General features: G+C 42.3%; 1 protein-coding gene across 3 annotated transcripts in view; it reads right to left on the reverse strand.

Moving 5' to 3' along the window:
- Positions 1–6: 6 nt before the first annotated feature.
- LOC147023727 (tyrosine-protein kinase Mer-like) overlaps positions 7–14,750 on the reverse strand; it is a 119,375-nt gene continuing 104,631 nt past the window's right edge. For all 3 annotated transcript variants that reach the window (XM_085889474.1, XM_085889475.1, XM_085889476.1), the window contains 2 exons: positions 4,158–4,294; positions 7–988 (listed from right to left, as the gene is read on the reverse strand). In XM_085889474.1, the coding sequence (XP_085745600.1) occupies positions 505–988; positions 4,158–4,294 (621 nt within the window). In that variant the 3' untranslated portion in view covers positions 7–504. The remainder of the gene's footprint in view (positions 989–4,157; positions 4,295–14,750) is intronic.

The following is a 14,750-nucleotide window of genomic DNA, read 5'->3' on the forward strand; positions in this document are numbered from 1 at the left end:
GAATGGCATCCTCCTGCATTTTAATTCCTGGCAAGAGAACTCGTTTATTTATTTAACATTGCTTATACCTAATTAAATTAAATGGTACTCCTGTGTGGTCACAGTGAATGACCGAAAACTGGTTTCGGTTACAAGATGATGAACTTTGTTCACACCAGGAAGGATGTCGGAAATTTAAATCCAAAAGCAACTTTTCTTCTGCGTCTCGTGCAAATGCTCAGTCATAAACCAACAAGTTCTTTTTCAAATTAAGAAATGATGCTCCACTTGTGTTTTCTCGATTAAATGGAATGAAATGTGTGGATTGTGTCAGAAGGCCATGCATAGTTGCCGAAGCTGGGAAATGAAAAACCTGCCATTGTCTCTTGCTCAAATGTGCACACCAAAGGAATGTTACACCAGAAAGTTCAACGCTCTGCACGACTGGCAGAGCATCTCCAAAGTGACCATTTCATTCACCCTCAGTTCCCAAACAGGAGTCCATGGTGTTTCTATTTCAAATACTTACACGTCTACTTTCAAAGGCATTACGGTAATGTATCCACTGTGTGCACTGTCTGAAACCGAGCTGTCCTGCAGTGTGGTAAGAAACCCATTGGCTGTGGCCAAGTGCTCAGTCCTCGCCTCGTCAAATGTCTCAACAGGCACCATACTGGCTGCAGGCCTGACCGGCACCTCTGTTTCAATGGCCTCTGGAACTTCAGTGAACTTGTAGGCATTGCCCAGAATTGTGTGCACCATTGCTGAAACAGTCTCGGTACCACATTCGCTCCCACACGTCAGCACCTCTGCATCCAGTTTCGTGTTCCCGCAGCATCCCCCACTTTCATGTGCGAAAGCCTGGGCGCCTGTGTTGGCATAAACGATTTCTTGTTGTCGATCTGATGATGGCAGGGTTTTGAGCAGCTTCTGGAGGTAGGCACGAAGCTCTGAGAACGAAGGTCGCTTCGTACTGTCGAGGCACCAACAGCTTTGCATGATGCAATACCTACAGGCATGCAGTGACACGTAACAGATTACAAAAAGGAAGATGGGAGTTATCGATTCAATTGCTGTCAAATTAAAGGTTTGCCTCACTTTAAGAAGCAATACCTCACTTTGAAGAAAGACTCATGCCCAAAATGTCACAACACCTCCATTCCTATGGCTACCACTACAAATTTAATGACCATTGACCACTGTGAACCAGCCAGGCTTTAAAGAACAATAATCAAAAGAAACACACCTGTGCAAAAAATAAATTTTAAACCAATTGGGGGCACTGCTCAAGTCGTCACTTTGACACATCAATTACCTTAGCAATGTGTGGACAATTAAATAGTGGAGGGACAGTTATTTTGATAGTGTGCTCCACAATGAGTTGTCTTGCCTGAGGTCAATCCTCGACAGTCAGACTTTTCTTTAAATGTACAGTGGAAAATCGATATAATGCTAAGCATTATAGCGCTTGTACTGAGATAACGCTCATACACCTTGGACCCCAAAAAATACTACTATTTCATGTTTAAAGGCAAAAAAGTGAGAAAATAGAGACAAAGTTAGTCCAAAATAGCGCTGAGTGGCGAAAAAAATTCAAGCTGTCATCGCCCTGTGTTGAGTTGACATGTGGTGTGAAAATACTCACGAGCTGTCATCTTCTTGCACCTTTCCCGTATAAATGGCGAAGCTGAGATGAACAAAATCAATTCAATTCAAATAATCATAGCATCCGTATCTCCTGTAACTCACGTTCATGTTCCCTTCTAACACCATGCAACACAGTACACAACGTAAGTACAGTACAGTACTGTACAAGATTAATGTTCGCATGCTCTACCGCCCACATCCTTTCGGAAGAGTTGTCAACAACTTAAATCTAAGCTCCCATTACATCTCCTGTACCAGTTCTTCGACATCTTCATCACCTACCAGCCGAGAAATCTTCAAATTTGTTAGTTTTGTTTGCGCTGTTCAGTTTAGCGCCACCATGCCAAAGCGGAAGTGTTATTCCATGGAGGAGAAGCTACACATAATTAAACGGATACGGAATGGTGAAACTCAAGCGACCATCAGCAAGGATACAGACATTGCCGGTTCAACTCTAAGAGGATGGTTGAAGGATGAAGAGAACATCAAGAGCTTCATCGTCACTGTCAACAACAATGAAGGGATGAAGAGGAAGAGGGTCAAGCTTGGGAGGGATCAGGAGTTGGACCAGGAACTATTCAATTGGTTCTGCAAGTCTCGAGAGCTTGACATACCCATCTCAGGCACCATCCTCCTTCATCAGGCCAAGAAGATCAAGGATCTTCACAAGGAAGAGAGAGGTGAAGATGCTGACTACAGCTTAACCAGGGGGTGGCTGCAACGCTGGCAGGATCGACATGGGGTCCACATGAACCAACAACATGGAGAGGCCAAGTCTGCAGACCTTGAATCTGCCAAGAACTACTTCTCTGTCTTCAATGAACTAATCGAAGACAACAACTTCACAGAAGACCAGGTTTTCAATACAGATGAAACTGGTCTGTACTAAAAGACCCCTCCAGACAGAACTATGGACCTGGATGACAACCCATCAAGAAAGACTGGACACAAGAAGCCAAAGGACAAAGTCAGCCTCCTTCTCTGTGCCAACAGGTCAGGGTCTCTGAAGATGACCCCATTGGTCATAGGGAAGTCACTAAACCCCAGGTGCCTACACCATGTCAACAGATCCCTCCTTCCCTGCATTTACACCAACACCAGGAAGGCTTGGATGACAGGAGCCTGTTTCAAGGACTGGTTCTTCCAGAGGTTCTGCCCTGCTGTGCAGAAGCACCTGAGAAAGCTTGGGCAAGAAGAGAAAACTATCCTCCTCATTGACAACGTCCCATCTCATCAATCAGGAGACATCTTAAAGTCCAAGGATGGGAAGATCTTCACTTCCTTTATGCCCAAGAACACCACCAGCAAGATCCAGCCTTTGGACCAGGGGGTCATCAACTGTTTCAAGCTATTCTACAAAGATCAATTATGCGAAGCTATGGCCAGGGAGCAGAAAGAGATGACCGTCTTCCTCAAGGCCATGGACGTTAAGAAGACGATGGAGTTTGCAGGGCCAGCCTGGGAGAAGGTCACCAAGGACACCATCATTAACTGCTGGAGGAAAGGCCTCGGTCCTCCCAAGTCTGATAATGAAGAAGACTTCAATGGGTTATCCAAGGAGGAGGTGGGCGGGTTTGCCATCACGGCCCTCAACCTCGCCCCTGGCACATCAGCTCTTGATGCTCTCCAGGCCTGGGTTGATCAAGAAGAAAGAGACCTGGCTGAAGAACTGCTCAGAGAAGAACAGCTGTCAACTGGAGAGGAAGAGGAACCCTTAGAGGAGTCGGAAGAAGAAGAGGCACCAGTTGAACCTCTCCCCCAGCCTCTCCACTCCAAAGCTGAACAGTCTTTCCTTGATGGTCTTCGTTGGTTGGAGTCCTTGGATGAGCAGGAATGCCCCAATCTTCGTTTGAAGATACACCAGGTCAAAATCCTTCTGGATGACACCCGAAGACTCTCAAGAGCATCCATGAAACCAACCAAGATCACCGATTTCTTCAAGATATAAATTCCGTATCCGTTTTGTGATTAAGGAAGCGTAAAATATTTTACCGATTTATGTGATAATGTACATTTTGTATTTTTTATTTTGTAAGTAATGTTCGATTGTACATAAAAAAATATATATTCTATATGCATTCAATTCCTGTGTTTATTTCTTGTTTAAAAAAAAAGAAAAGAAAATAACTTGACCGCTTCGTCATCAACCCCAACAATCCAAGATTGCGGATGTACATGTCCACGTGTTTTGGCTCTGGTTTGGATGTAATATAAAATATTTTTCACTGCATCAGTATAGCACTGTATCATTTATAACGCCCTAGTCGCTTTGGACCCCACCGGTGAGCATTATATCGATTTTCCACTGTACTTCATAAAAGGTGGGGTGGAATATGATGCCACGCCAGTAGGAGGTGCTGCATCCAAAAGCAGCATGGTGTCCTCCAGATGGCATTCGTGGCATCAATGTTGTGAATTTGGTAGTAAATGTGAAATTATACCTTGAAGATGAAAGCAAATGCATAATAAAATACATTTTATACAATCGTGCCATTTTCTGTTTCACTGAAGATCATATTTGAGAAACTCACAGATCATCAAGGCAGTCTGGGGGCTGATTCAACCGGTTCCCTGCCAAGAGGTAGTCGTACATCTCATGGTTTTGCACACCAGGGTAAGGCATTTTACCCCGTGTTATAATTTCCCACATGGTGACTCCATATGCCCACTAAAAAGAAAGCACAAATAATACAATTCACCTCAATGACAGCTTCACTTCACCCCCACACGATCATGCAAAAACTGCTGAGGTTGTATTGTTGATAAATTGAAATTTGGACAAAACAACAAACACAAATCAATTCATCACATTGCTCCATTATCATAATAAGTAAGATTATTATTTTTATTCCTGCTCCTGGTGATGGCAAATGTGGATTTCACTAAACAACAGAATTGACATGTGGTGGAAATAGCACTACCTTAGGTGGCAACTGGTATACTGTGCTGCAGCACATTGCCCACATAGTTGGTCTGAGAAGGGTACTCCCACCCAGATAGTGGGAGCGCCCGCTAGTAATAATAGTGCTGTAGTCACAAGTTTCATCCGAATCCGCCCACAACTTTTTGAGGTGTCGTGCTATATATATTTTTGGCCTTTTCTCTCAATGGTGAAGAATCACTTTAAAAATTCTAAAATCGGGATGCGGATTTTGTATTGAAATGAATAATCGTCGACCTTCTCTTCCAACCGCGACCACAGATGAAGCCAAGTAACCCATGTTCATCACACGGTCAAACTTGGTCCATGTGCCGAGCTTGGTGGCAATTGGCCCAATAGTTTTGGCATGATTGGTGTTACAGACAGACAGAAAATCACATTTATTTATTTGATAATGACTAGAGCTGGGTCGATGGTGCGCCATGACGATTTCCCCACCTTAACCAAAGTTGAAAGATGGCAAAAAAGTTTTGAGAGGGTGTTGGGCAGCCCGGAATCATGGAGAAACCCAATCCTTATCCCTGTGTCGTAAGAGGTGACCAGGGTTGCGTCAGGAAGGGCATCCGGCGTAAAACCTCTGCCAAATCAGTATGCGGATCATAACGGATGATCCGCTGTGGCGGTCCCTAACGGGAGCAGCCGAAAGAAGAAGAGATATATATATATATATATATATATATATATATATATATATATATATATATATATATATATATATATATATATATATATATATCTTCTTCTTCTTGGGGGCGGGGACTGACTTGGGCTTTCGAGGGGTGAGAGGTCGGAGATGAAGAGTGGGCGGAGCCCCAGCCTCGGGTGAGAGTTCGAAGGTCAGGTGCCCAGCCTTATAAAAAGGGCGGAGTCGAGTCGCAGGAGTGAGTCAAGGAGTCGAGTGTCGGTGGCGTTGCAGAAGTCAGTCGAGTGTCGGTGGCGAAGAAGTCAGAGAGCGCCAGAGGTCGGCGGAGAACAGCCGGAGAGAGCACGCGCCAGAGGTCCTGCCAGCTGCGGTGGAGTCGAGCAAGCTGTGTCGTGGTCCGGGTGAACGGCCCTGAGACGGTCGAGCGACGCTGAGGTAGTGAACGGATCGCAAAGAGCATCAACGAACAGAGCAAAGACCCGTTCACTCCTCCGAACACGCCACCAGCCAGGCCCGACCAACCAGGCCGCAGTGAAGGCCGGACGATCGAGGGGAACCGAGCAAGCCGCTCGCCAAGCTGCTCAAGCCGCTCTGCCGCTCAAGCGACTGGCACATAGCGACACAAGGGCCAAGCAGGAACATCCGGGGTCACCGACCCGAAGACCTTCGAGCCGTCACAAGGGGCGGTCAGGTAACCTGCCCGGCCTCTTGTGAGCCCTCGGTCATCCAGGCTCTGCATTGGAATAAAGGCTCACGAGCCCGTTTCTTTTCTGGGGTTTTGTATGAGAGTGTTCTGTGGAGCCTTGTCTTTATAAGTAGAATTGCTGGTTCAGTGCGTGCCTGTACATAATAAATAGACATCGGCTGTAGGCTTTGCTTGTGTCATGTCCCCTTCCCCCATTGATTGCTTTATTGAAATAAATGCCCCCATTGTTTGAATGTCAATCTGCTCATTGCGTCATTTCCTCCCATTGACTTCCAAGGTGCGTTCGGGAAATTAGCAGGCTATTAAAGCCAATTAAAGTGGTCAATTGGTCCGACGGAACTTGGCGATTAAAACCGCTCGGCATCGCACATGGAACGAGCGCGCTTAGCGGCTCGTTTCCGTACGAGTTCCGTCGAGGTATAAATTCTCCGTACTTCTGTCTGCGTGGATAATTAGGTATATTGAGATTCGGCGATTAACCCTGTACCACGTGGACAGAATATTGGCAGTTTATGGTGCGTTAAGGCACCCATAGCAGGTTTCCGGAGTTGTCCAGGAAGCTACGACTGAATTCCGGTTTTCGGCGGACGCGCGACTGCGGTTGGGCTGAAGCGGTCGTGCGTAGGCCGTCCGAACCGGCTAATTCGTAACAAAATATATATATATATATATATATATATATATATATATATATATATATATATATATATATATATATATATATAATTTTAATTTTGAAGGCTTCAGTCACAGATTGTCCTCATCAAGGCCAAGCCTTCAATAAAAGAACTGCATTAATAGAAAAGTTAGGAAAGACAGAATAGTCTAAGAGTTTTTGAGCAAGTAAAAAAAATCAACTTTTTGAAAAGGGGAAGGTCATAAGTGTTTGGTAAGACCAAAGAAGGTAAAGAGTTCCAGAGTTTGGCAATTCAGGGGAAGAAACACACATCATAACGACCCACCCTTGATTTGCCAATGGCCACACAATAATCATGTGATGTCGTGGCTTGTCGAGTATTCCTTGGTCTCGCTAATGGTGGAAGTACACAAGCAGCAAGTTCCCAGGAGCAGAAACCGAGTAATATCTGTCGAAAAGAGAAAGAGAGCCGACTTTGCGGCGTAATTTGAGTGGGTCGAGTTTTGAGGTCATATTGGTAGAGTTGACAAGTCGAATAACTTTGGATTCAATTCTGTCCAGTAAGTATGTGGAGCTGGAACCTCCCCAGATATGAGAGCAGTACTCCATTAAAGGACGAATAAATCCTTTATATAGTTGGAGCAACTGTTCAGAGGAGAAGAATCTTCGACATCTGAACAGGACTCCTAATTTATTCGAGGCAGACACAGAGAGAGAGACAGAGAGAGAGAGAGAGACACAGAGAGAGAGAGAGAGAGAGAGAGAGAGAGAGAGAGAGAGAGAGAGAGAGAGAGAGAGAGAGAGAGAGAGAGAGAGAGAGAGAGAGAGAGAGAGAGAGACACAGAGAGAGAGAGAGAGACAGAGAGAGAGAGACACAGAGAGAGAGAGAGAGAATTTTGAAGCATGAAACTGAACTTGAACATTTGTCCCACTATGAGATCTTGACCAAATCCGAATTTAAAGAGGTGGCTGTAATGAAACAAGATGTACATCAAGTGAGGGAAGATGGGGCAGATGGGAAAGACATGGAGGAATGTAATGTTGAGTCATCAGCATACGAGTGTATTTGGTTATTTGTGGAAGAAAGAAGGTTTCATTGATAAAAAGAAGGAAGAGTGTTGGAGACAGAACTGAACCCTGTGAGACACCACTCTTGATGGGGAAGGGGGGGGGGGAGATGTTGAACCATTAACAATAACAGAGATAGAGCGGTCGGAGAGAAAGCCGAAAGAGGGAAGCTTGGATGTCAGTCCCCGATGCCAAACTCTGTCAAAGGCTTTTGAGATATCAAGGCCAACAACAACGGATTCCCCAAAGTCTCTCAAAGAAGAGTCCCTGACATTCATAATGTAAGAAAGGATATCACCTGTATATCTTGCCTTGCAAAAGCCGTATTGGTGGTTTCGATAGAAGACTGAGATTCATGGAGGAGAAGGAGAAAATATGAATTGAGAAGACATTCAAAGACTTTGGAAACAGTGGAAGTCGGAGCAATGGGACGGTGGTTAGAAGGGTTTGAACGATCACCCTTATTTAAAATAGGCTGTATTAAGGTATGTTTCCAGGTAAGAGGAAAATTTGGGTTTTTCAACAAAAACGAAACAAATAAGCAAGCACAGGTGCAAGTTCTGAAGCACATTCCTTCAAGACATGGGGTGGAATGCCATATTGCTCATAGGCCTTGCTTATGTCCAGAGAGGAGTATTTTTTTGACTGCATGAAAAGAGATTATAGGGAGGGACATAGGATTGGCAAGGGGAGCATCAGACGGAGATGGCATGTTGGAGTCATCCAGTGTGGAGTTAGAGGAGAAAAGAGAACCAAAAAGAGTTGCTTTATCGGTCGGAGAGAAAGTGGTAGTATCATCGGAATGGAAAAGTGAAGGAAAGGTAGAGCAACAGAAGTTGTTGGTGATACTTTTGGCTAAGGACCAGAAAGATATATTAGTGAAAGAAGACAATAGGTTGTCATATTTCTTTTGAATAAAGGAATGCTTCTCCTCACAAATAACATATTTGCAATGATTTTTGGTGGGTATGAAAGCTGAATGTCAGTCGGAGGAAGAAGAGTTTTTCCATGTCCAAATGCGGCATCCATCGAACGAATGGCCGCAGAACAGGAATTATTGAACCAAGAATTGGTCAGAGATATAGACTTGAAAGAGAAGGGGATACAAGCCTCCATTACTGCAACAATAACCTCAGCTATACGTTCAGCAGAGATAGAGGCATCGCCTGAGTAGAGGCAGTAGTCTTTCCAGGGAAAGTCAGATAAGAAGTTTTGTAAACTCATCCAATCAGCATTATTGAAATGCCAATATTGGCGTTTCGTTGGAGCAGTCGGAGGAGAAGTAGTGGTTGTAAATAAAGTGATGTTCACAAGATTGTGGTCAGAAGAACCAATTGGAGGTAAAATTGTGTAGTTGAAATGCAACAGATTGGAAGTGAAGAATAAATCCAAAGTATTGGTAATGTGGTCATGACGATCTGGGATGTGGGTAGGGTGGCTGATAATTTGTTCCAAATCATTAAGAATGGAAAATGTAAAAGCTTCAACCCCCACAACATCCGTGTGGGAAGATTTCAGCCACTCCTGTGGTGTACATTGAAGTCAGATAGAGAAATTCTGCTCGAGGGTGTTCGCATGTCGTGGCCTCATGGCAAGAGTCAAGACAGTCAAAGAAAGCAAAAGAGTTTGTAGAATTGGGAGAGCGGTAAGTGAAACAGAGAAAGATAGTGATGGTTGGGAGACAAATCTTAATATAAGCCAGATGACATCAAAGTTTGGAGATTCGAGGTCCACAAGGCGTACAGCAGGCATGTTGATGTTGGAGTAGACACAGACTCCTCCTTTGAAGCAGAATCGTGAGTGAAGGTTGTAGTTTGAAATGTTATAAGAAATAACAAGAACGTCATGTGATAATTGGGTCTCCGAGAGAAGCAAGATATTAGGAGCGGAGCTTGCTTTGTGATGTTCAATAAAATAAGGATTTTAAGATCGTTTGATAAACTATTCTAGAAGTTTAGCGCTATTGAAGTAGTCTGACACGTCACCTTATTTAACATGTCCAAGTACTGCCAAACTGGAGGTTCTTGGAAGTGAAAAGAAGGTGATTTGTATTCTACCGTATTCAAGTATACAATTCAATTTACATAAAATAAAGATTGCAAAAGTCGTATCAATAAATTAATCCCGGAAGTTTACGGCCGTTGATGCAGTGTCAATTAAACCACCCTATCTAACACGTTGCATTAGTTATCCGTGCCTGTTGTATGTGTCCATCATGACATCCCGAAAATCAGTAGGTTTCCTGTTTGGAATGATTTTCAATTTTGTTTGATTGCCAGGCAGGCATACAGAGTAAAAATGTTATCTCACTCCTCTCTGCACATGAACAATTGGGAAGGATTCAGAGGCAAAGCACTGTTAATTGGCAGGTTCGTTTTCGTATTGATGTTCCAATTCGTGTTAAAAATATAATTCAATTTAAACATGTTGGTCCTCGATCATAAACTGATGTCTGTGGACAGACGGACGGAGACGGGTGAGCATGAACCAATTGCTGAACTTCGCCTTTGCGTCACGTGCGTAGGGTAATAACGATTGCAGCAAGTAACTAGAGGGGGAGCACACGGGAGAATGCAAAACCTCCGCCGCAAATACTGCTGGGTCACTCAAGTGAACCTTATATCTTATTCATTAAATATGATGTCAACAGTGCTGACAGAGTTGTTCTTTTCTCCAACATTTTTTTTTGGGGGGGGGTTGGAAATCACTTAAAACATGGAGAAATGCAAAAAAAAGAAATCAAAATTTTGTTGAAAAAAAAATTGCAAAATTTTTTTTTTCTCTAACAATTTTTTTTTTGGGGGGGTGGAAATCACTTAAAACATGTAGAAATGCAAAAAATATTTTTTTTTCTCTAACAATTTTTTTTTTGGGGGGGGGGTTGGAAATCAATTAAAAGATGTAGAAAAGCAAAAAAAGAAATCAAAATTTTGTTGAAAAAAAAAAAGCTGCAAAAATTTTTTTTCTCTAACAATTCTTTTTTGGGGGGGGGGGTGGAAATCACTTAAAACATGTATAAATGCAAAAAAAGAAATCAAAATTTTGTTGAAAAAAAATTGCAAAATTTTTTTTCTCTAACAATTTTTTTGGGGGGTGGAAATCACTTAAAACATGTAGAAATGCAAAAAAAATATTTTTTTTTCTCTAACAATTTTTTTTTGGGGGGGGGGGTTGGAAATCACTTAAAACATGTAGAAATGCAAAAAAAATTAAAAAAAACATTTTTCTCTAACAATTTTTTTTTGGGGGGGGGGGAACAAGTCCAAAATATAATGGCATGATCCTTGGACCATACCTAACCCCCCCCCCCCACCAAGTTTCGTCGAAATCCGTCGAGGAGTTTTTCCGTAATACTGTTCACAAACAAACAAACAAGCAGTCATAGACTGGTACTTCCGAAATCGTCAACTTGACCTCTGACATTGTCTAATAAAAGCTGTCTCCAGAGAAGGTAGCGACGCAAACCAGAAGTTTCTACGATGATTTTGTACCAAACCATCAAAAATCGTAACGTCGACCGAAGCAAAAATCTCCATTTCTCCACGCAATTATTTAATATTATTTTATCAAGGTCACAAAACCGTAATATTCGGCCATCCACCAACAATCTTTACATATAATCCGACGGCTCAGCGAGTCAGGCATGAGATGATAACCCTTATTGGGATAAAAAAATGACTTTTAAACACCATCTCTATCGAAAACACCGTCAGCGCGCACACGCAAAACCTTTACGTGACTCAACGACGAGTCTGCTCGAGCGCACTGCATCACTTGACGACCCGTGACTCATCGAGTGAAATATTTTTTATACAATCTTAAAACGTCTCCAAAACATCCGATTTTTACCAGAATTTCGACAACCGAGTTTTAAGCGTCCGAAGCGATCGCAAAAACCGAAGACAAAATTAAAATCGAAGTTAAAACGAACTTGTAACGTCGAGCGAAGCAAAAATACTCCATTTCTCCACATGAATTTACGGAATTATGTTTGACCTCACTATGACCTTGACCTTTGACCGATTTTGACCAAAATCTAATCAGCGCTAGCCTCACCCTCCTAAATCACGTGGCGTAATTTGACATTGGTAGCTTCTTCCGTTCTCGAGTTATCGTGCCTACAAACAAACAAACAAACAAACAAACACACAAACAAACAGAAACGGAAGTGATCAATATCCTTACGAAATCTTTAGATTTAGATTTCTTTAGATTTCGTAAGTAATGAACAAACAAACAGAAAGGGGTGAAAACAGTAACCTCCGATCTTCGATGGTGGAGGTTAACCAGATAAAAATAAACTAGAAGGGCACTCAGTAGAATGCATATCTCTCTGTCATGCATGCGTGGTCCACGAGAACATATCGGGCCCAATACATTTTTGAAATATCTTGCTACATATCGTTTTTCGCCCCATCTCTCAATGGTGAAGAATCACTTAGAAATTAAAAAATTATCAGATCCGGATTCAGATTTGGATCTTCACCAACATTGAATCAATTATTCATTGTCACACGCCAAACGTGTCCACCAAGTTTCATCTGAATCCGTCCACAATTTTTTGAGATATTGTGCTATACATCATTTTTGGCCCCATCACTCAATGGCGAAGAATCACTTTTAAAATTCTAGTATCCGGATCCGGATCTGGATATTCACCAAAATCGAATCAGTTCGTCCTTGTCACACACCCAACCTGCCCACAAAGTTTCGTCCGAATACGTCTGCAACTTTTTGAGATATCGTGTGCGCAAACAGACAAACAAACAAACAAACAAACAAACAGACAGACAGAAAGGAGTGAAAATATAACCTTCTTCACCTTCGGTGGCAGAGGTAAAAACTAAATAATTATGGCTGCCAGACCATGTGTCCGATCAAGTTGAAATTTAAAATATGTATTCCCCATCACTACTAGATCATAACTGTGAAGTCCCATGCTTATTGGTTAAGCGGTTCCAGAGAAAACATTATTTAATATTTTTCTTCAATCCAATATGGCTGCCAAATTCTTCAATCCAATATGGCTGCCAAACCACATGACCTATCAATTATTCCTGAACAAACTTGTACACCCAAGGTTTGAGGAACATTTGTGTGAAGTTTCCCGTCGATCTATCCAGCCATTCTGGAGAAGATTTTTTTATAGGTTTTCGGGTAAATCCAATATGGCAAGTAAACCATGTGACCTATGAAGTCATATGTGAACCTTTTGTTCCTCATGGAGAGGCGGTCATGCGTATAGAGTTTTGCCTCGAGCTGTTCAACCATTTCAGAGAAGAATATTTTTGAAGGTTTTTTTTTTTTAACAATATAGCTGCCAAATCACGTGACTGATGATGTCATCAATTTTTTTTTCTGTGGAAGACTTTATCCCTCAATGACCTTCAAAACTTTTCATACTCATCAGATGTAGTGTTCTCCATATGCAATTATGACATCATAACAAAGGCACCTATGACAAAAAATGACAAAAAGGCAAAAAAAATTATTGCACTTATTCCCCATGAGGAGTACTTGCCATTTGCCAAGTTCCATTTTTTCCCCTCAGTGCGGTTTCAGAGATACAGAGGTCCAAAGTTTTTCCGTTTTTCCAAAATGGCTTCCACACAACGTGACCTATCACGTCATACTTATCATTACATCATTCTACATGAGTAGTCGCACATATGGTGGAAATTTCATCTCAATCCGACGAGCAGTTGCGGAGAAGTTTTAGAAGATCGTGTTGTAGCATTTGAGAATGAGTGAGTTTTTTGAGCCATCACTCACAAAGAATACATCTCAGCCCGGAGCCACAGCTCATGAATTTCAAAGGCCAGCACTGATGGCAAGCAAAGACACAAGTCTCCCAAGTTCCACATGCATCAATAATGACACCACATTGTCATCCTCTTCCCTTTGAGCTGTGACATACTACCATGTCGCGGTCACGAGTAGATGTGAAACAGCACTGCGACGTCCCACAGCGGCAGAAAAACAGATGTTGCATCAAATCTTTCATCATTCATCTATCTTTGGAGTGCAACCGTGTGGCCAAGGCATTACCACATCGCTAGATCGCCTTGGCCACCAACCACAGTTAGATTCTCCTTCTTCTTGCCTCATTCCAAGTGCCATTCTCCAGAGACTGGTACAATGCAGTGCACTGGACACAGAACAACAAAAGATAAAGCCTTTTGCAAGACCAGTAAAGTAAAGCACTGTGCTTAAAGTGAAGATAATTGAGGATAACGTTGAGGCTCAGTTTGCTTAGTTCAATTGTACTCCATTATTATTATTATTATTAATATATGCCTGTTGTTGAGTTAATAGTTAGGGTGGCGGGCTTGGGATGTCAGGATCCTGAGTTCAAATCCCGCTTGGCTGTTGAATTAATACCAGGTTGGGTTGACTCAACCCGTCATCCTTCCGAGGTCGGAAAAATGAGTGCCAGCATGCTGGTACACTGTGTCGGAGTGGTGACCCATCCAGGATTGTGCCCAATAGCTAAGAAGACTGCTTAGGCAGCAACAAAGCTCTGCACAGAGTATGGTCCTGAGGGATGGATGGATGGATGATTATTATTATTATTATTATTATTATTATTTTTATTATTATTATTACCCCACGCACACGAAGCAAAAATCGGGGTTCAGCAATTGGTTCACTTCTGTCTGTCTGCCTAGACTCGAGTTTATGATCGAGGAGCAACTTGATTTCAATTGAATGGTGTATTTTGCTCATGAATCGGAAAACAAACCTGTAGTTTAGCAGTAATTTGGTTTTGGATTCATCCCGAACAAACATGTGCAGAGAGGAGTGAGATCATTTATTTTCTCTGTCTGTCTTTCAGTCAGTCAAACCAAATTGAAAATCATTCCAAACAGGAAACGTATTGTTTTTAAGAAGGATACAAACAGGCATGAAGAACTAATGCAACGTGTTAAATAAGGTGGTGTAAAAGACACTGCATCAACGACGGTAACCTGGAATTTTTTTTTTTCTACAACCTTTAAAATCTTTATTTTATTGCAATTTAATTATCTCGACTATAAAAGGAGCTGTACGTGTGTCCGTGTGTGCGAGTTTCACCTTACTCCATCCACAATTTCTATACTACGGCCATCAATTTAGGAACCCGATAGAA

Source organism: Eptatretus burgeri, chromosome 7 (genome assembly GCF_056783735.1).
Source record: "Eptatretus burgeri isolate ZD-2024b chromosome 7, Ebu_testis_v1, whole genome shotgun sequence".
Taxonomy (NCBI): domain Eukaryota; kingdom Metazoa; phylum Chordata; class Myxini; order Myxiniformes; family Myxinidae; genus Eptatretus; species Eptatretus burgeri.